The 22,762-nt window shown below is 47.8% G+C and overlaps 1 protein-coding gene across 3 annotated transcripts; it reads right to left on the minus strand.

The window, feature by feature from the left end:
* Positions 1-136: 136 nt before the first annotated feature.
* Positions 137-22,499, minus strand: TEAD2 (TEA domain family member 2). Of its 3 annotated transcripts, XM_006868192.1 has the most exons (13): positions 22,381-22,499; positions 20,348-20,585; positions 18,940-19,004; positions 17,872-17,934; positions 15,530-15,541; positions 15,223-15,330; positions 15,067-15,125; positions 14,259-14,323; positions 13,089-13,237; positions 9,410-9,583; positions 1,944-2,102; positions 1,046-1,198; positions 137-250 (listed from the first exon to the last, which is right to left on the minus strand). In XM_006868192.1, exons 2-13 carry the CDS (start codon positions 20,577-20,579, stop codon positions 137-139), a joined length of 1,353 nt encoding a protein of 450 aa, XP_006868254.1. In that variant the 5' UTR covers positions 20,580-20,585; positions 22,381-22,499. The 3 variants fall into 3 exon arrangements, with proteins under 3 accessions (XP_006868254.1, XP_006868255.1, XP_006868256.1); XM_006868193.1 differs by lacking the exon at positions 15,530-15,541 and having other exon boundaries at positions 22,421-22,493; XM_006868194.1 differs by lacking the exons at positions 15,530-15,541; positions 22,381-22,499 and having other exon boundaries at positions 15,067-15,130; positions 15,219-15,330; positions 20,348-20,579.
* Positions 22,500-22,762: the final 263 nt, after the last annotated feature.

Below are 22,762 nucleotides of genomic sequence, written 5' to 3' on the forward strand. Positions count from 1 at the left end.
AGGTTTGGGGATCCCCTCGAGCTTCAAGGACACCTCCACTAACTTAGGCCACTGTAACCAACTTCCTGTCATCACAGCTACATCCCCAAATGAAGAGCCCGGGAAGAGTAAGAGGTGGGGGCTCTTCTCCGATAAGTCAGTCCCTGACCAGGCGGTAAATGTGGTGCTGAGCCCCTCGCTCATTCGTGGAGACCTCAAAGACGTAGGCAGTGCACAGCAGAAGATCTTGAGTGTCTCTATTTGTCACCACCTGCCAGGGAGGCCAGAAGAAGAGAGGTCAGGGGGAGCCACTGTGCCCTCCCAGTGTATCCTCAGAGCTCCAGGTGACCTCTTTAGAAGCTCCCAGGAAAGGGGTCATGGTTCCCAGGCAAAGGGGAGTCCCTCCATCATGTCACATGTCCTGAGACAATGGGGGTTAGAGTGCCATGCTAATGCATGGGGGTTAGCAGATGGTGGTCTCTACCATATCATGTTTCAGGGTGCAGGTAGACCCCACCACATCCCATTTGAGGTCCCCACCATGTCCCAGGTACAGAGGACCCATCACCTCAGGTTCCCCAGTAAAGGGGTCCCCGCCTCAGCTCAAGGAGCTCATGTTCCCTGGACCAATGGGATACCCATCAGGTAGACTCCCTGTGAAGGAGGTCCCCTAAACTGAGGATCTGCTAAGGGTCCACTCTAGGGTCCCCACTGTGTCAGTGCCCTGGGTGATGGCATCTCCTATGTTGAGGGTTCTCCCTACAGTCTTCATGTCAGTGTCCCAAGTGGAAAGTCCTTTAAGCCAAGAGTTCACTGTGGGGGTCTTCATCATGTCAGTTTCTGGGTAAAGGAGTCCACTATGCTGAGGATACATTGGGTTCCTGATTATATCAGTACCAGGTGAAGGAGTTCCTTCAGCTGAGGATCTGTTGAAGGGTCACCACCATGTCAATTTCTGGGTGAAGGGGCCCCCAAGGCTAAGAGTCCACCACATCAGTTCTTGGGAGACGGGGTCCCTGCACGTCAGGCTCCTCTGAGCATACCGCAGCCGGGCCCAGCATCTCACCTGGAGGATAGTGAAGTTCTCCAGGACGCTGTTCATCATGTACCACTCAGGTAGTTGCCCTAGCTTATGCAAGAAGTTCACCAAGTACTCACACATGGGAGAGCGCATCAGGCGGTACACGAAGCGCCCATCCTCCAGCTGCGCACGCTCCGTCTACACCCAAGGAGGTTGGGGATGGGGAGGGCAGTTGCTGAGACACAGGGTCACTCAGGGAGCTGATGCCACCACACCCACACCCCACTGCAATCTCCCATCACCCCGGGAACAACAACTATAGAGATGTGACCCTGGAACACTCAGGCAGCCAACTCACAATGGCCAAACCGCCAGCCCCTCAAAGCCATACTCCGAACCCTCGATAACTTCCGCATCTGATGTCTAACCTCTACCACAATGACCTCCAAGCCCATCAGAGCCCCTCTGAACCCTCAAAGACCCCTCATGACATCTCAAAACATTATATGATCTCTGAACTCAAGACACCCCAAGTCCTCAGCAACCCCCAAATGTGAACTGCAAACCTCTGAGCCTATAAACTATATATGGTGGTTGGTGGTTATGTGCCGTGGAGGGGTTCCGACTCATAGCGACCATGTGCAGGGTTTCCGAGGCTGTAAATCTTTACCGGAGCAGAAAGCCTCATTTTTCTCCCACGGAACAGCTGGTAGTTTCAAACTGCTGACCTTGTGGTTTGCAGCCTGATTTGTAACCACTACACTACCAGAGCTCTTTACACTAAGCCCCTACAAAGTCTGGAAACCCTTCCTCTATGCAGATTTCTATTCCCCCAAAACTCCAGATCCGTCATGGCCCTTGGCCTATGTAGTCAACAATCCCCAAAGTGGCAAGTGGCTGGACACTCACCTGCCCAACAACTTCTCCCGGCACCCAGCCTCACCTCTACCTTCTCCACCACCTGCTTGCCAAAGGAGCAGACCTTAGAAGAACAGGTCAGAGTCATGTGTTCCAGGCTCTCATATTGGCTGCTTACTCCGTAGAAGCTGCCGCTGCCACCAGCCCCTGCCTCCTCGCCACTTGGACCCCAGTTCAGGTCCGCCTAGGGGATGAGGAGACACAGGTGAGTTGGAGATGTTGCTTATAAACAGAACTCTGCTAAGGTGGGAACTTCACCTAAGGCCTACTTTTTCTTGTTGTCCCTGCCATCACCTATTTCTTCCTCAGTATTCAAAGTCCCCCAATATCTCAGTGACCTGGTTGCCGGAGAAAGTCCCACCCATGCATGTTTTGGGATAAGTTTGGGTCACTGAAATAGTCCTAACCTTTTCCCAGTTAACTCCCCACACCAAAGAAGCTCTGGAATTCATCTTCTTTCTCCTGAAGCTCTCAACTCAGAATCCAGCCCCTTCTAAGGGTCTGCTTACTAAGAGGGTATTTCTACCCTGGCAACCAGTTAAGCTAGAGACTCCCTCTGAGGCCAGGCTGCTGATTCTTTCACAATGCTGGTTGCTAAGGCAGGGTGGCTACTTCCTGCCAACAGGGCCTGGCATGGCCTGAAGAAGCCTGATTTCCCTCTAGAACATTCCTCAGGGCCTTTCGGTCAATTTTCAGAGGAGAAAGCCTTCCATTTCCTTGGAGGGCAAGTGAGGAAAACTCACTCACTCACATCAGGAAAAAACAACAACCGCCAGCTGCTATTAATTCAGTTCTAATTCATGGAAACCTGTGTGTGCAGAGCAGAACTTCCCCATGGGAGTATCAAAGCTGTGACTTTTCAGAAGTGCATCCCAAGATCTGTCTTCTGAGTAGCTTCTGGGTAGGTTCAAACTGTCAACTTGTTGGTTAGTAGCCGAATGCCTAACTATCTGCGCCATCCAGGGACTCCATCACACCAGGTCAGGAAGTCTCTTGGTTTGCATGGGAGCCAAGGCTCTTCTTTCCATTTTGAGTTGCTGAACCTCTAGCAGGCCTCTCCTCAAAAGCCTGTCTCCTGGCAGCAGGGCCTTGTGATGGCGGACAAAGCCACAGATCTTACAGCCTCTTCCCTGAATGATGACGGCTGTCCCAACGGGGCTCACTCTGCGCACCTGGTCAGATCTGTCGTGAACCCTCATAATGCCTCAGACCTCAGAGCACAAACTCCTTGAGCTGTCTCGGCTTCTTCCCAAGTCAGAACCCTCATAACTGTGGTTTCTAGGAGCACAGTAAGGCAACAAAGTTCAAGCCCTGGCCAGACTCTCTTTCAGATTCTAGTTCCTTCCGTGGTCTGGGTTACCACAGAATTAATATGTCCCATGACACAGCTATAAGGAGAAATGAAGTTTTAAAACATGCTATAGCGGAGAACAAACAAGATGGCGGATCAGGTGGACGTGTATGTAGCAAAGAGCTCCGCCAACAACAACACCGAATACCCGACCAAGCAGGCTCAGGGGATGATCCCAGAACTCTGAACCACATATAAAGGAATATTTATAAGGTTGGAAGGCTCACAGCTGGGGGAATTTGTGGCAGAAGCAAGAAATTGCTTTCTGGTTCGGGACGCTCAGCTGCTCCAGGAGCCACCATCTTGTGTGGGGCCAAGCGGGGGAAGGATCAGAGCGGCCATAGACGCCTGGCAGAACCATGGAGATAAAGGTGTGGACATTCTTTTCTTTTGGTATCTGTTCATTGGTCCCTTGCTATCTGCGCACCTCCATTCTGGTGACTATAGGGGTGCCTGAGCTAGTGGGCACCCCAGCCCCACCCTCAGAGAGTTGTACTACGCATGCGCACAGATCTCCTCGAAATTTAAAACATGCTATAGCATGGATGAACCTTAAAAACTTCATGCTGAGTAACAGAAGACGAATACAAAAAGACAGTACTGTATGATCCCAATTATGTGAATTATCTAGAATAAGTATATAGAGACCAAAGTTTATTAGTGGTTACTAGGGATATGTGGGAGTCCTGGTGTGGCGTTGTGGGTTAATGCGCCACACTGCAAAGCCGTCTGAACTGCAAGGTTGGCAGTTCAAGCTCACCAGCTGCTCCTTGGAAACCCTATACAGGGTCGCTATGGGTCGGAACCAACTCAACGGTACTTAACAACAACAACTACAACAAGGGGTGTGAGAGAGGGAAGGGGGAAAGGGGAACTTATTGCTTAGGGGGACACAGCTTCTGTAAATGGTGATAGAAAAGTCTAGAAACAAATACTGGTGAGGATAAAACATGATATGCATAAAGTCACTCAGCTGTGAAGAATGTTGAAATGATAAATGTTTTGCTGCAAAATATTTACTACAATTAAAAAGAATTAACAACACCTGGTGTGGTGCTGTACAATAAGCACTGGACTGCTAATCTCAAGGCCAGAGGTTCAAACCCACCAGCCACTTCTTGGGAACCCTATACAGGATCGCCAAGAATCAGAACTGATGCAATGGCACTTACCAACAACATTCACTCAACATTTGTTGAATCCCTATTATCATCAGTCATTGTACTAGACACCAAACAAAAAAAGCCTAAGACAGATCCAAGATGGTCTTTTTATTCACAATTATACACTGGATTCTTAGCCACCCTATATAGGGTTTCTAAGGAGTGGCTGGTGGGTTGGAACCACCAACCTTGTGGTTAGCAGGCCAGTGCTGATCCTACAGCGCCACATCAGGACTCCTCAACTATACATAGTTCTTGGTATAATCATAAACACAAAAGAAATCTGTTGTCAACTTGATTCTGACTCAAGGCAACCCCATGTGTTCCAGAGTAGAGCCAGACTCCATAATGTTTTCTTGGCTCTAATATTAAAGGAAGCAGATCACCAGGTCTTTAGGTTAACTGCTGTTGTTAAAGGGTGTCGAGTCGGTTCTGCCTCATAGCGACCCTCTATGGAGTTTCTGAGGAATGGCTGGTAGGTTTGAACCATCGACCTTGTGGTTAGCAGTCCAGTGCTTATCCTACAGCACCACAAACCCAAACCACTGTGGCTCCTAGAGACCTAGTATATGAAGTCATGTTGTGGCATGGTAAGACCAGGGCTTCTTGGTGCTCAGTGGATACCTGCTCCTCACTTACCAACTATCTCATTACCCAACATTCCACATTTATGACGATTGTAAAACTAGCCACTAGCCAACTATTTTGTGCAATAACAACATAGTTCTGGTAGTAGCAAATGTTGAGGTATGAGGGGAGAATAACATAGGCTACGAGAGCTAAAGTTATGTGCCACCTTGGCTTGGCCATGATGCTCAGCAGTTTGGCAGTTACGTAATGACACTATTATCTCATCTGAAGTGCTTATCCTCCATTTTCGCAGATCACTGATTTTCACAAATGACCTGGGCTTTATAAACTAAACATGTTGATTAGTGAGGAGTGGATGTGTTATTGTTGTTGTTAGGCACCATTGAGTCTATTCTGACTTAGGGCGTCCCTATGCAAAACACAACGAAATACTGCCAGTCCTACACCATTCTAATCATCATTACATTTGAGCCCCTTGTTGTCAATGTGTCATTCCATCTCATTGGAGGTCTTCCTCTTCTTCACCGTTCCCCCACTTCACCAAGCATAATTAAATTCACTCAGTTGTGAAATGATAAATGTTTTGTTACATGTATATTTACCACAATTAAAAAGAAAAGCAGTAACACCCCTGGTGTGGCACTGTAAGATAAGCACTTGATTGCTATTCTCAAAGAGACTCTGATAACATGTCCCAAGTATGAGAGATAACATGTCCCAAGTATGAGATAACATGTCCAAGTATGAGATAACATGTCCCAAGTATGAGAGATGAAGTCTCAACATCCTGACTTCTAAGGCGCATTCTGGCTGCACTTCTTCCAAGTTTGTTTGTTCTTCTGACAATGCACAGTGCTTTCAAAATTCTTCTCCACCATCACAATTCAAATGCATTGATTCTTCTACAGTCGTCCTTATTCACTTTCCAACATGCACATGAGGTTATTAAAATTACTATGGCTTGGGCCACACTCATCTTAATTCTCAAACTGACATCTTTGCTCTTGAGCATTTTAAAGAGGGTGTGTGCAGCAGATTTGCCTAATGCAATACATTGCTTGATTTCTTAACTGCTGCTTCCATGAGTGTTGAAAGTGGATTCAAGCAAAATGAATGAAGTCTTTGACAATTTCAATCTTCTCTTCATTTACCATCATGTTATTTATTAGTTGTGAGGATATTTGTTTTCTTTACATTGAGGTACAATCCATATGGAAGGCTGTATTCTTTGATCTTCATCAATATTTCAAATCCTCTTCACTTCCGGCAAGCAAGATGGTGTCATGTTGCAGATTGCTGATGAGTGTTCCTCCAATCCTGATGCCACATTCTTCTTCATATAGTCCAGCTTCTCAAATTATTTGCTCAATATGCAGACTGAATAATGTGGTGAAAGGACACAAGCCTGACACACACCTTTCCTTATTTGAAACTATTCACTATCTCCTTGTTCTATTCGCATGGCTACCTGTTGGTCTATTTACAGGTAAGTTCCTCATGAGAACAATTCAGTATTCTGGCATTCCCATTCTTCGAAATGTTATCCATAGTTTGTTATGAATCATGAAGTCAAATGCCTAGCTAATAAAGCATAAGTAAATATCTTTCTGGTAGTCTCTGCTTTCAGCCAAGATCTATCTAACGTCAGAAATAAGCGGGTGTTATTTTTGTTGTTAGGCACTCTCAAGTCAGTTCCCATCCACAGTGACCACATGTACAACAGAACAAAACACCGCATGGTCCTGCCCCATCCTCACAATTTCTGCCTTCGGTATGGACTGCATCTCAGTGTAAAGAAAACAAAAATCCTGAACACTGGACCAATAAACAACAGCCTTATCAGAGAAAAGATTGAAGTTGTCAAGGACTTCATTTTTCTTGGATCAACCATCAAGACTCATGGAAGCAGCAGTCAAGAAATCAAACAACATATTGCATTAGGCAAATCTGCTGCACAAGATCGTTTTAAAGTGTTCAAGAGCAAACATGTCAGCTTGAGGACTAAGGTACACCTGACACAAGCCATGGTATTTTCAATAACATCATAAGCATGTGAAATCTGGACAGTGAATCAGGAAGATCATAGAAGAATTGATGCATTTGAGTTATGGTGTTGGAGGAGAATATTGAAAGTACCATGGCTTGCCAAAAGAACAAACAAATCTGTGTTGCAAGAAGTGCAGCCAGAGTGCTCCTTGGAGGCCAAGATGGCCAAACTTCGTCTCTCATACTTTGGACATATTGTTAGGAGGGACCAGTCACTGGAGAAGGATATCATGTTTGGTAAGATGGAGGATCGGAGAAAAAGAGTTGGATTGGCCAAGTGGCAGCATCGATGGACTCAAACGTGGCAAAGATAGTGAGGTTGGTCCAGGATCAGACAGTGTTTCCTTCTACTGTGCGTAAGGGCACTATGAGTCAGTAGCAACTCAATGGCACCTAACAACAACAACAACAACAACAAGCTGTAGCATTCCTTGACGACATCCCTGTGCCTAAGAACCAATCTTCCAAAGAACAAACTCCACTCCTGGCTCTTCTTTCAGGTTGGTAGTTGGCCCTTCTTTCCCTGCTTACTTCTCTCTCCTTTTATCTTTATAAGATCAAAGACGTTGCAGGCTACACCCTGGGAAACTCCCCTATGTCTGATCAGGGTTGTGATGGAATTAAAGGTATTGGAGTCCACCGTTAATTAACCTATTGATTGATCATATCAGATCACATCATAGGGGAATCATCACACAACTGCCCTATTACATTGTTGTTATTGTTGTTGAGTCAGTTCTGACTCATAGAGACCCTGGATAGGGTTTCCAAGGAGGAGCTGGTGAATTTGAACCGCCAACCTTGTGATTCAAACCGTCCTTGCGGTCCAGTGCTTTATCCACAGTGCCACACCAGGACTGCAGATTCACTGAGAATTATGACCCAGCCAAGTTGACATGCAATTTGAGAAAGACACAATTCAACGTATGAAAATGTCTTAGAAGATGCTTTCAGTGAGCATGAGGTTATACTGGAGGGTTGGCCCTTATCATATGCTTATAAGAAGAGAAGACACAGACACACTGGGAAGGTGTCAAGCGAGACAGAGGTAGAAACTAGACTGATTCATGTACACGTCAAGGAGCACAAAGATTGCCAGAAATCAGAAAAGACAAGAAAGAAACTTCTAGAACCTCCAGAGGGTGGACAGCCCTACCAACACCTTGAGTGCAGACTTCTAGCCCCCAGAACTGTGAGACAGTCTATTGCCGTTATTTTAAGCTACTCAAGTTTGCAGTACACTATTATGACAGCCAGAGGAAACGAATATATCATCCCTGAGCTGCAAAACTAGACGTGTTCAGGTTTCCTCATGTAAAACATCAAAAGCTAATCCCCAGGGTTATATCAACCCCCAGCAACTGGGTTTGGCAAGGCCCAGTAGGATCTAATGGAGTCCCTGGGTGGTGCAAATACTTTAGCAGTTGGCTACTGACAGAAATATTGGCAGTTTAAATCCACACACCTGGTGGTGCATCAGTAGAAAGGCCTGGCAATTGTAAAAACTATCATAGCCATTGACAACTGTATGGATCTCAGTTCTTCTCTCACACTCAATAACAATTGGTTTGTCTATTTATCGGCGGGATCTGGTCCCTGGGAGGGGCAAATGGTTTACACTCAACTAGTAACTTAAAAGTTGACAGTTTGAACCCACCCAGTAGTGCCAGAGAAGAAAAGTCTGGTGATCTGCTTCCCTAAAGATGACGGTCAAAAAAAAAAAGATGACTTTTCCAGCAGCATTTAGCACCACCCCTTCCCCACTAATATGGATGCATCTGATTTGCTGCCTCACTCCACTTTAGAGTGCTTATGGTTGGAGAATCCTCCTCCTCTCCCCCATCTCTTCAGATAAGGAAAGTGATTGATCCCTTCCATCAAAGACACTCAGCTCTGTCCAAGAGTCCTCAGGAATGAGGAGGTGCTTTCTCATATGGTCAAAGGATCAGAGTACTGATCCTTTCAGAAGCGATGAAATTAACCAGCCAAAAATGTCCACTGCTGTGGACTCTATTCAAGAAGAGAGAAGGTCTGACTTCATTGTCCAGTTAGGGAAGACTTGAAATATAAAACATGAACTTATAAAAAAAACAAAACCCCATGGAGTTCTACTCTGTAACACGTGGGTTCAACATGAGACTGAGCTGACGGGATGTCAGTGGGTTAGGTTTGGTTTGGTTTGGTTTGGTGATCTGGGGATCCCTACACATCTGTACTGGTCCCTCTATCCATCTCTCTTGGGTGTAAGACTCATCTGTGTTCCATGAGTCTGACCTGCTGGGTCCTAGACTGTCCCCTTTAAATTAGAGGCCTCAGTCAAATGACTTTGGTGGAACTCACCCAGAACTTGACCAGGAAAAAGGCATGGGGGGGCCCACGATCATACAGTTCCCGCAGACCGCCCTTTTTCTCTGGGAATTTGTCGTAGATCTGCCGGACATCCACGCTCTCAAGTGGAGGAGCTCCAGGACTGGGGCAATGCTGGCTGATGTGCACAAATAGGTGCCTCTGGTACTGAGGAGGAACAGCCATGAGTGAGGACTGAAAGGTGGGCTGGACCCGTCCCACACCCCCAAGTCCACCCTTACAGCTAGCCAGGCCACATTGTCTACCCAGTCACTGGGCACTGTCCTCACTCCCTTCCACACACTCATTCCCAGAGTCCTTCAATTCCTCCTCCCCAACTTTCATTCTGGCTCCCTCCTCTAAGTCCCACAGCCCCAAACCCAGCTCAGATTTCATCCTATCACACCTGGGCCCTTCTCCCAGCTTCCTCCCTGGCCTTCCAGCTTCCAATTCTCCTCTCCAGTTCATCCAACACACAGCTCCAGAGCTGACTTTAGACCTCTCATAGCTCCTTAGTGCCCCCTAGAACAAGACCCACAGCCCTTAGACTTGCCCTGAATAGAATAGGTGCTCATGAATGTTCATTGTATGGATAATAGATGGATGATGGATGAATGGATGGATGGTGGATGATGATAAAAGGATGGATGCTAGATGGATAGGCAAATGGACAAATAGATAGATGGAAATCCACACAGCCCACATGTAAGACTCCTCCTCTGTCCCCATTCTCATCACTCCCTGTCTGTATCATTGACGCTCTCCCTTCTTTCTAGGTTAAAATCCAAGCACATCTGCCACTTCCTGGAAGCCTTCTTTAATCAGATGCAATCTCTCCACCCCACCCCTTTGATGGTTCCCCATCACCCTTAGAAGAAAGTTTGGGTCCCTCGGCTTGATATGCTAGCTTCTCCAGAATCAGCACCTGTCCACCTTTCTACAGCCACAAAAGTTCCCACCACATTTAATTATGTGTTTCCTGTAAACTCTATGCTGTTTTCATCTCTATGCATGGAACATTCATTTCTGCACACGGCAAGCACTTATATAAATCTCAAAGCCCAAATGTTTGCAACTCAAGGAAAACCTCCCTGATTCCCAAGCGGAATTAATATTCTATATAACCACAAGAACTTAAGTTTCTCCTATCCCAACATAAAGTCACTATTCAACAGACATCTATCGAGAAACCTACTGTGTACAGATATTTTTCTGGGTCCCAGGGCTATAAAACAAAGTCCCTGACCTCATGGAGCTCAGGAGCTATTGGTGAAGATAGAAAACAAATCAATCTATGGTTAATATAAATGTCAGAGATGATATGTGCTAGGAAAATCATAATAAAGCATACCAAAGGGGTCGAGAATATAACAGTTGGTACTTTCCATGAGGTGATTTGGCAAAGAAAAGCTGAGAAAATAATAGGAGTGCACAGAGGAAGTGAGTCAAGGGGATAGCTGAGGAAAGTACATTTCAGGCTGCAAGATTATTAGGCACAAAGCTAAGGCAGGAGCAGGCCTCATGTGTCTGAAGACCATCAGCGAGGAGGCCAACATGCCTGGATAGGAGTAACCAATGAGGAGAGAGGGGGGAGATGACATCAGAGTGAGGTCAGGGACCAAATTATTCAAAGTCTAGCGTGGACAATTGAAAACAATTTAACATTTGCTCTAAGTGAGAATAGGGTTTTGACCTGGATCACTCTATACAGAGATTGGTGTATATTTATGTGACTGGGGCAGAGACTGCTCTGTGTTCACAAACGCCGGTTCCTTTTTATACAACTAAACTACATTTCCCAGATTCCTCTGCAGTTAGGTGAGACCACCTGACTAAGTTCTGGCCAATGGGATATGAGCTGATCTGAGCCTTGCTGTTTCCAAGCCAGACTCATAAAACCTCTGGTGAATTCTTGAGTCTTGCCCTACCTCCATCTGTGGGTCCAAGGCAGATAATCTAACAGTCAATTCTGGGACCCTAAGTGGTAGAACGGAGTGCTGGTGTGGCGGTGCGGATTGCAAGGTTGGTTTGAACTGCAAGGTTGGTGGTTCAAGCTCACCAGCTAGCTGCTCCTTGGAAGCCCTATGCAGGGTCGCCATGAGTTGGAATCAACTCAACAGCACACACCAACAACAAGTGGTAAAATGGTTAAACTGCTAACCAAAAGATTGTTGGTTCGAACCCACCAAGCAGCTCTATGGGAGGAAGATCTGGTGATCTGCCTCTATAAAGACTGTTGTTGTTGTTATGTGCCGTGGAGTCGGTTCTGACTCATAGCGACCCTGTACAGGGTTTCCGAGGCTGTAAATCTTTACAGGAGCAGAAAGCCTCATCTTTCTCCCGCGGAACAGCTGGTAGTTTCAAACTGCTGACCTTGTGGCTTGCAGCCCGATTCGTAACCACTATGCTACCAGAGCTCCTTTCTATAGACTGCAGCCTAGAAAACCCAGTGGGACAGTTCTAATCTGTCACATGGATCGCAAGGAGTTGAAAACCTACTCTAAAGCATCGAATCAACTCTATGCCACCTAACAAGAAGAGGCACAAATGGTTAGGTGCCTCAAAAGCACCTTGGAAGAAAGGTCTGGTGATCTGCTTGCAGAAGCTAGCACAGCCTTGAAGGCCCGTTGGAGCAGCAGTTTTACTCTGCACACATGGGGTGACCTTGAGTTTGAGTTGACACGACAGCCACTAGCTTGAGAGTGGCAGCACCATGAAATGGAAGGTGCCTGGTTCCCTGAATCACTGTGACAGGTCCCAGCTCAACCACCACACTGAAATGTTACCTAATGAGAAACAGACTTCTCGGCTGTTCAGCCCTGATGGTTGGAGAGAGTTTTTTTCTAACAGTCAATACAACCCATCTAACACAGCATCTGTTTCTACTCTACCCCAGAAGCTCAAGGCTAGAAACAAGATCTGCTTTTCCAGCTTCCCAGGACCCAGTGCAGGTTGGCAGAGTCATCTTTTGTTCTCAAGCCAATTCCAACTCACAGCGACCCTCAGACAAAATAGAACTGCCCCATAGTGGTTCAAGACTGTCATCTTTACAGAAGCAGACTGCCACATTGTTCTGTCCTGGGGTTGCTGGTAGTTTCAAACTGCCTTCCCTTTGATTCATGGCCAAATGTTTAACCACTGCACCACCACGGCTCCCTGATGCACAGTGTTCCTGATGTTGTTTGCCTCTGAGTGAGTGCCAACTCATAGCGACCCTGTTCACGTTTCTGAGAGTGGCTGGTGGGTTTGAACTGCCAACCTTTTAGTTAGTGGTCCAATGCTTATCCTACAGTACTACACCAGGGCTCCTGACACACAGTAGGCATTCAAAAATGTTTGATAAATGAATAAGCAATTTTCTGGGGAGTTTCTCTGACCTTACAAATCTGTGACCCCATGACCTTCCTGTTCCTTTATGCTAACAGTTATCGAAGCGTGGTTCCTGGACTATAACCAACATTAGAAGTAGCAGCAATATCTATCAAGAGTTTGTTAGAAATGCAAATGCTTAGCCTCACACCAGACCCCTTGAATCAGAAACTCTTGGGTAGAGCCCAGCTGCCTGTTTTAACAAGCTCTCCACATTATTCTTGATCCACATTAAAGTCCTTCTTCCCTATTACCTGCTTACATTCTAGAAACCCCTCAGTGACCATCCCAAGATTTGACTCACAGAGTCAACAGCATCCGGTGGTTCTACAAAGGCCGAGAACTCCACCAGCTGCAATCGGGCGGTCCCCAGGGCCCGAGTCTGCCAAGCTGGGGGTGATGGGGCAGGTGGGGGCAGGGTCGGGGGTGAGAGGGCTTGTGGGGGCTCATACCCTAGGAAAGAAGAGAAAGAATAATAAAAATAGCTAATATTTATAGAAGATATCAGGTACTGTTCTCGCTTGCCTACCTCCACTTAGAAGCTGAAAAAGCTAAATACTCACTTTCCCAGCCTCCCTTGCAGCTAGAGGTGGCCATGGGACACAGTTCTGGCCAATGAGACGTTAGGGGAAATCTGCTGGGGGGCTTCTGGGAAGGAGTTTCTTCCTGAATAAAAGAGACAGAACTTTGGGAGGAAACAGCTTTTGGCCCTGGCCAAGTCCTTCTTGGGATGTGATGCCTGGAGCCACAACAGCCATCTTGTGACAATGAGACAGAGGTCAAGAGAATGACAGAGATGCCAGTCCTGATATTGTTGAGCTGCTGACCCAACACAGGAGCAGCCCACCTCCAGACCTTTTGTTACGTGGAATAGTTAAAGCCTTTACTAGTTAAGGCGCTCTTAATTCAGGAGCTGTTACTTGCAGCCAAAAGCATTCTTGATGAGCCTGTGGACCCTGAGAGTGAAAGGGAACTCCCTCTTTCACTGAAGGAGTGATTATGAGTTCTCAAGGCCACATGCGCCTGGATACCTGAGAGCCACCTTCACTGCCAGGTAGGCAGAAGCTGTCTGGGAATGAAGTCACCAGAGGAAAGCAGAGCCAAGCAAGTCCTAACACTATGATTTGAGCCCCTAGATCTAGCCACACTTGAAGCTATCAGTTACCTAAACCAATAAATTCCTGTTTTTCCTGAAACTAGTTTGACTTGCATTTCTGTCACTTGTGATTATACCAATCCTGAATGATACACTTGGCCAAGGTCCCATAAGTTAGCAAGGCAGAACACAGACCCACCGTGTTAAGCTGCAGAAGCTATATGTTCTTCACTATAAACACTTCTGCCCTCCCTCCCAGAGCTCGGTTTCAGTAAGAAGGTGAAGAATGTGTCCCCTGACTAAGGGAAGGTTGAAAAAATTGCAAGTAGGCTTGTGAAGCAAGAAGAGCAACAAGGGAGGGAAAAAAGCAGCCCTTACCTGGGAGCTCAGTGGATGGAGGAGTCAGCGACAAGGAGAACGGAGTCTGTGAGAATGGCTTCACACTACGGGAAGAAGGAAGTCAGGGAGATGAGTACAGTGGTGGTTTTGTGCTGTGGAATCGATTCCAACTCACAGCGACCTGTATAGGGTTTCCAAGGCTATAAATCTTTACAGAAGCCGAAAGCCTCATCTTTCTCCCACAGAGTGACCAGTAGATTCGAATTGTTGACATTGTGGTTATCAGCTCAACTTGTAATCCTTCAAAACGGTGGAAAGGTCTAATCTTCCCAGCTAATATATACTGGTATGGTGCTGTAGAACAAACATTGGCCCAAAAGGTCAGTTTGTACATGTTTTAGTCAATTTAGTGACATTGATTACATTCTTTGAGTGGTACAATCATGCTCACCTGTCTTTTCTGAGTTGTTCCTCCCTCATTCACATAAACTCATGGTCGCCTATCTAATGTTCTGTTAACAGTTTGATCCAACATAGGCAATTCTTAAAAGAGCATATATAAGGAGTTCTGGTAGCATAGTGGTTACAAGTTGGGTTATGAACTTCAAGGTCAGCAGTTTGAAACTATCAGCTGTTCTGCTGGAGAAAAATGAGGCTTCCTGCTCCCACAAAGATTTATGGCTTTGGAAACCCTATACAGACTCACTATGAGTCAGAACCGACTCCATGGCACACCATCACCAAATGGTACATATAGAAATGTTTAATTGATATATGTTTTGTGATGTAAATACTCAACAACAACAAAACAAATGAATTTTTTTTAAAAAAGAGAGAAAGTACTCACTCTGGAACATTCCAGGGGGTCCCAGAGGCCCCTGACCAAAACTGGAAAATCTCAGTGGCCTGAAAATGAATCACAAGGTACTGAATCAGTTCCCAGCTGGCAACTAGTGCCCCGCCCTTCCAGTCCCAAGCCCCCTAACCCCAAGTTCAGGGCCACCTGAGGGCTGGTAGGACCCAGTTTGGCTTGCAGGGAAGATGCTGAGATGAGCTGGGCTGAGGACATGGTGACCATTGTTTGGAAAGCTTTGTCCTTGGAAACCTGATCCTGGAGGGAAAGTTAGACACAGTCAGGGTGGAACAATGGTGGGGCGGGGCAAGCAGGATCAAGCTCCAGGCAAAGTGTTGTGGGGAGTCCAAATCTCTCATGACAGCCCCCTGCCCCTGCTTGGCTTCCTCCGGAGGAGGGACAGTTGTCTAGGGGAAGGGAGTAACAGAGTAGGTAGGAAGATGAGCAGGGGATTTACCACATTTAGGGCCTGCTCAAGGGGCGGAGGAGGGTGCCAAAAGAGGAAAGAAAACATGATTTAGGAAATGACCCCTGGACTTCCCCCACCTCCCTGTCCTACCATTTCCACAGCCCTGCCACCCTGACCCTCCCTGAGGAACCGGGGAAGATGGTGGAGGGAGAAGAAGTAGAGAATTAAGAGATTTCCAGGCCTGGGCGGGGGACTGGAACGGACAATGGGGGCGGTGTAGATACAGGAAGGAGGGTTTCTAGGTCAAGAAAGTACAGGAAGTGAAGATTTCCGGATATCTACCCAAAAAACCCCAATGTTGTCAAGTTGATTTCAACTCATAGTACTGCCCCATAGGATTTCTAAGACTGTAAGTCTTTATGGAAGAGAACTGTCTCAGGTTTCTCCCATGAAGCAACTGGTGGATTTGAACCAACAACCTTATGGTTAACAACCAACACTTAACTCACTGCACCACCAGGTTTCCAAAACCTAAACCTATTGACTTTAAGTCAGTTATGACTCATGACCCTGTAGGGCAAAGTAGAACTGCCCTCTTAGGGTTCCTGAGACTATAAATCTTTATGGGAGCAGACAGCCTCATGTTTTTCCTGCAGAGCAGTTGGTGGGTTTGAATCATTTACCTTATGACAAACAGCCTAATGCCTCACCCACTGCACCATCAAGCGACAGAAAATAGAATTTCAGACCCAGAGGGAATAGACAGGATGTTCTCTAGTCAGACAGGACAGAGGGGTAATGCTAGGGTTCAGGAAGGATTTGGAATAAAGGTTTAGACACAGAGAGAAAAGGAGAGGAAGGTTCTAGGTACAAACTAGGGCAGATTGTCCCCACATTCAAAGGAAGAGGCAGAAGAGACCTCGCATCTGGAGGGAAAGAAAACGAGGGTCTTAGGATAAGTTATTGTGTGCCTGTCAAATCAATTCTGACACACAGAGACCTCTTAGGATGGAGTAGAACTGTCCATAGAGTTTTCTAGGCTATAATCTGGTGTGGCGCTGTGGATTCATGCGCCAGACTGCGAAGCTGTTTGAACTGCAAAGTCGGCAGTTCAAGTTCACCAGCTGCTCCTAGGAAGCCCTATACAGGGTTGCTAAGGGTCGGAACCCACTCGACGGCGCTTAACAACAACAATCTTAAGGGAGCAGATCACCAGGTTTTTCTCTCAAGCCACCGAGTGGATTTGAACTACCAACCTCTCAGCAGCTGCATACTTAACCACTGTGCCACCAGGGCTCCTTCTCAGGACAAGCAGGAACAAGATATCCAGAGGACAGAGAGGAAAGGGAAAGTAGGCATAAATGTCAGACAAGAAATGAGGGTTTCTGGAGAGGGGGCGGAGGAAGGTAGAATCTCCACTGAGTGGTATCCAATCTGTCTGGGCGGGGCTGATGAAAGGAGATGTGGATAGCACCCATGTGGTACAATAGTGAATAATGCTATCAGGACTGACTGTGAAGATTGGAAATGTGAAGGTAAACGTTTTATAGCAAAAGGAAGGGAGTGATTGACTTTGCAGTCCAGAAGCAGAGGTCCCTGGGACCATCAAGGGAAAAGAGCGGAGAGTGGAACTCTACCCAGAGAAGCAGTGACGCCAGAGATGGAGGCAGAGAGGATGACTTGGAGAGATGAAACAGAGCAGCTGGGGACTCTGCCCTCAGGGAGGGAGAGGGGCTATGTGTTGACAATCGAGGGGCAGAATTGCAGGGTTTTGATGATGCATGGAGGGGATTGTAACCATGGCAATGAAACAATAAACAATAGCATGAATATAAAGCTAATGTTCTCCCATGTAAACTAGCACATTATGCACAATAAAAATTAAAAAAGAAAGACAGGTTTCTGGGAGCAAAAAAGGCACAGAGGCCAAGTGGGGAACAGGGCAGGTCAGTCAGAGGGAGATGAAGAGGGAAAGCTTGCAGTGTGAGAAGTTGCAAAAGTTGAAGTGTCTTCAAGAGCAAAAAGGAAGAAGAGGGAGAGGGAGAGACAGCAGCCAAGGGAGAGGCCTCACACCCACCCTATTTACCTGTCAGTGTCCCTCAACCATGGGCCTTCCCATACCCAAGCAGGACCACCTCTCTCTGGATCCCTGTCACCCTCTCCTTTGAGGTTTTTATCCCCTCTCTCTCTAGGTCTGTCTCCCTCCCTCTGAGTCTGTCCCCCTCTCTCTCTGGGTCTCTGTCCCCCTCTCTTGGGGCTCTTTCTCTGAGTCCCTGTCTCTCTGTCTCACCAGGTCTCTGTCCCTCTCTCTTTTCTGGTCTCTGTTCCCCTCTCCCTGGGTCCCCCTGTCCCTCAGACTATTCCTTCCCCCTCACAGTTTTAGACTTTACCTTCAGTTTGGACTGGATTTCCCTCGATTTCCTTCGGGCCAAAACCTGGATGTGACTAGAGACCTGGAGGGAAGGAGGAAGAAAGGGGTTCAGGCCACAGGCACTTTATCAATTGTGGCAGCAAAAAGTTCCCCACCCCTGCTGTACAGGGTTCCGTAGCCCTGAATCTTTATAGGAGCAAAAAGCTTCATCTTTCTCCCCACAGACTGGCTGCTAGATTTGAACTGCTGACCTTGCAATTAGCAGGCCAATAGGAAGTGCTCTGGTAGCGAAGTGGTTACGAATGGGGCTGCTAACCTCAAGGTCGGTAGTTCAAAACTACCAGCTGTTCCGTGGGAGAAAGATGAGGCTTTCTGTTCCCGTAAAGAGTTACAGCCTTGGAAACCCTGTGCAGGGTCGCTATGAGTCAGAACTGACTCCACGGTACTTAACAACAACAACTACTACGTAACCCACTACGCCATCTGGGCTCCTTGTACCTATGATTTGTTGTTGTTATTAAGTGCCGTCAACTCAGTTCCGACTCATAACGACCCTGTATAGGATTTCTGAGAAGTGGCTAGTGAGTTTAAACTGCTGACTTGTGGTTCAAACTGACCTTGTGCACCACACCTGGACTCCATACCTATGCTTGGTTTGTTTGGTTGGTTATATACCATGGAGTCAGTTCTGACTCATAGCAACCCTGTGCAGGGTTTCCAAGACTGTAACTCTTTATGGGAACAGAAAGCCTCATGTTTCTCCCACGGAACAGTTGATAGTTTCTAATTGTAGCCTGACTCGTAACTACTATGCTACCAGAGCTCCTTATACCTATGCTAGACAAAGCATATTGTTAACATGATAAGAACATAAGGGAAAGCACATGAACCTGGATCTTCCACAAACTTGAACCTGCCCATCTTGTAGCCAATTGCTTCTGCAGTAAACCTGAACTTATGTGTGTCAGAATAGAACTGTGCTCAAAAGCTAACCGTTTGTGCCACCCAGAGACTCTCCTTGTTCCTGAAGATACCCTTAAGAAGGCATCCCCTTCCCAAACAGAAACCCACAAGTCAGTCCCAAGACCTGTTTGCGAGTTCGGGTCTTTCCTGTTCTTAGCTTCATATAGCGGGCAATCAGTTCATTCCGACCTGACAAGAAAAGCATGGAACAGAGTTAGAACTTCAGCAGAACTTCCCAACAGAGAGGACACTGGGGAAGAAGGGAATAACTAGTTCCCAAAAGTCCAAGGTAAGCTGGGTCATGGGGCACCTCTGCTATATGTGTAGTTAAGACTGCCTGGGTTTGAATCCCTTCTGTGGCCTTAAAAAAAGAACAAAACACCAAAACACCCACAGCAAGTCAATTCTGACTCACAGCAATCCTAGAGGACAAAGTAGAACTGATCCTTAGGGTTTCCAAGGCTGCAAATCTTTATAGGAGCAGACAACCTCACCTTCTCCTAATGTGAACCAAAATGATCAAATCTTTGCCCGTCTCAGTTGCCTCATCTGTGACAGTGGTGAGGAGTCATGATGAGGTTGCAATATAATTCTATGTGAACGGTGCTTTTAAAAAAAGTTGCCACCACGTCAGTTTCAACTCACGACCACCCCATGTGTGTCAAAGCAGGGCTCTATTGAACATAACCTTTATAAAGGGAACACTGTGACACTGGATAGCTAGTCACCAGCCAGCCGCTCCAGGAGAAAGATGAAGCTTTCTGTTCCTATAAACATTTACAGCTTCAGAAATCCTATACAGGATTGATATAAGTCGGAACCGACTTGATGGCACTTAACAACAATAAATTTTTCCAAAAACATTTAACCAGGTCTTGTCTTCTGTGGAGCTGATGGGTGTGTTCAAACTGCCAACCTTTACGTTAAGTTAATGTCAAACCAACTGAGCCACTCAGGGTCCTAGGAAGAGCACTTAGAGTTCCATTGTTGTTATTGGGCATCATTGGGTTGATTCCAACTCGTAATAGCCCCCCATGTGACAGAGGGTCTTTATGGGAGCCGACTGCCAAGTCTTTCTCCCAGAGTCACTGGGTGGGTTGGAACCACCGACCTTTCATTTAGTAACCCACCACTTAACCATTGTACCACCAGAGATCATTTGAAAAACCCCAATACCAGGTTTCCAAGGGGCTTCCAAGACTGTGAACTTTATGAAAACAAACTGTGTCATCTTTCTTGCACTGAGAGGCTGGTGGGTTTGAAACACCAACGTTTCCATAAATGGTCCAATGTTTAACCCACTGTTCCATCAGGAATCCTAGGGATTCTTTGTTGTTGTTAAGTACCATTTCATTGCGACCCTGGGTGGTTTCCGTCAAGCAACTGGTGGGTTTGAATCGTCGACCCTGCAGTGAGCAGTCCAGTGCTTATGCTACAGCATCACATCAGGAGTTCCATTAACGCTGGTTATTATTATTATTAATATTATTATGCATTGGTGGGAACCAGGGTAAAAGAGAGAATGGATTTACCATACATCTTTCCTTCATCGGAGAGGATGATCTTCCGCCGGCCACAGGGTGGGTAGATGGCATGGGCCTCCTGGAAGGTCTGTTCAATGTCTGGGCTCCAGACACCCTCTGCATCCGGACCCCCATCTCCTCCAGCCCCCTCACTGCCACCAGTGCCTTCCTCACTGCCCGCCTCGCTGCCCGTCCAGCCGCTTCCATCCTCCACGGGGGGCCCGGCCCGGGGTTCTCCCATCTGGGCCTGGAGAAACATAGAGTTCATCAGGGCTCCACCTACCCACCCAGAGGGACCTCAGGGAGTGACAGCTGGAGGCCCAGACACCTGGGTCAGAGGGATGAGGGATTAGGGGGACCAGGACTCTTGGGTCTGAGGGAGGAGGGGGCTGGTAGAACAAACTCCTGGGATTGAGGGAGGAAGGGGAACCCTGAATCCTTAAAAAGAAGGTGTAAGGTGGTGTGTTCTCTTCAGAGTTTCCAGGGGAATTTGGATTATGATGAAGTCTTGAGCATCCCAGAGTAATGTCTGAGACCCATGAGGGTGAACCTTTGGGTATGAATTATTGGTTGTAAAGAAGACATAAGTCAGAGACTAGTTGTAGGAGAGAGGAGATATGGGTGAGAGCTTCTATGTCCCAGCACAAGAACACGTGCTAGGCATGAGCAGCAGCTCCTAGAAAAGCAGGATGAGAGGCACAGAGTCCGTAAGGCTGAGGGGAGACCAGGGCTAGAGGGGGACAGAGACCCAGACAGGAGGACACAAACCCACAGGGGAACAGAGACTCAGAGAGAGAGAGAGAGAGGGGCAAAGACCCAGGGAGAGGGGGACAGAGACACACACAGAGAGAGGGACAGAAATCCAGAGAAACGGGACAGAGACCAGGGGGATGGGGGCAGGGAGCAGAGACACAAAGTGAGAAAGACAGAGACTCAGAAAGAGAAGGGAACAGAGACTCAGAGGCAGAGAGGAGGGCAAACAACTGGAAAGTGGGGGGTGGGGGGAGGGGAGACCCAGAGAGAAGAGGGGGACAGAGATCAAGAGAGAGAGAGGGAGAGAGACCCAGAAAGGGGGATAGAGACCCAAAGAGAGGACAGAGACCCAGAGAGAGGGGGCACTCAGGGCAGACACTTAGGTGGAGACCAGGGAAGACCTACAGAACCGCAGGCTGGGGGGCAGAGGCGCACAGCCATCAGAAGAGCTAGAACAAAGGGCCCAGGGGTCCCCTCCCCCAGCTTCCCATAACCCCCATCAGAGGAGGGGCTAGTGGGAGAGGGACCTTCTCCAGTGGTCCCCAGCCCCACTCCCCCTCTTCCCCACCCCTACGCTGTGGACTCCGGTTCAACTGCAGTTCCCAGTGATTTTCCGGAGGCCGGGAACAGGGAAAAACTTTTTCCTGTACAGTCAGAGCCCACCACCGTGGAGGCTCATCTTCTTCCACGGGTTTTCCAGGACCCCAAAGTCCAAGCCCCAAGCGCCTCCTCCTTAGACTCAGGAGTCTGGATCCCCAGCCCCCTCCACCCTCAGATCCTGGAGCCTGGGCCCAGGCAGACAAAGACCCTAGACCAAACCCAGTATCTATGCTGCGTGCAGGACCCTCGTAGACCAAAACTCCAAGCCAGCCCTCCCCCATGTGGCCAGACAAAGGGATGGAGGCTGCGAGTGAGAAAGGTTCCCCTAGAGCCCAAACCTCCAAAAAGCACTGCAATCCCCCTATGCCACCCCAGAAGCCTTCCAAGCGCCCACAAATCACACAAGCAAATCCATTCGGCCACAGCATACACGAAGTCCTTGCTCCCAAATGACACGACTCCAGATGCCCACACATTCCCACGCCCCAATCAGCATTCCCGGCTCTCCCCAACTCACCGAGCATCTACCAAACTCAGACTTATTCCCAGACACCCTAACTCCGGCCAAAGTTCAACTCCACACTTCCACTTCGGCCTTCAGGCACAAAGAGGGCGGCCAGCAACACAAAGCCAGCCCCACAAGCACAACGCAACTCTGAACTCCTAACTTCCCAACCCAACTCCCACACCCCAAAGCAGGATTCCCGGCTCCCGCCGGCGCCTTCCTACCTCCTGGCCTAGCCTGGGAGCCGCGGGCGGGGCGCTACCGGGGAGAAAGTTGCCCGGAGCTTTGTTTGGGAAAAGGGGGAGGGACTGGAGGGGGGGCGGGCCTGGCGCCGGACAGCCAAGATGGGGGTCCGACCGTGACAACAAATTTGGGGGAGGATTTTTGCTTTGGGGGAGGAGGGATAGTCTAACTGGGAGCTGGTAGGAACTCAAGATTCAGACTTTTGGGTCCCTGGGAGAAGAGGGGGCTGGGAACCCAGACTCATGGGTATGGAGGAGGGAGCTGGGGATCTGGACTCTTGAATCTGAGGTAGGATGGTGCGGGTGGCCCGTTTCTTGGGTCAG

Source organism: Chrysochloris asiatica, unplaced genomic scaffold (genome assembly GCF_000296735.1).
Source record: "Chrysochloris asiatica unplaced genomic scaffold, ChrAsi1.0 scaffold00116, whole genome shotgun sequence".
In the NCBI taxonomy this organism is placed as follows: Eukaryota; Metazoa; Chordata; class Mammalia; order Afrosoricida; family Chrysochloridae; genus Chrysochloris; species Chrysochloris asiatica.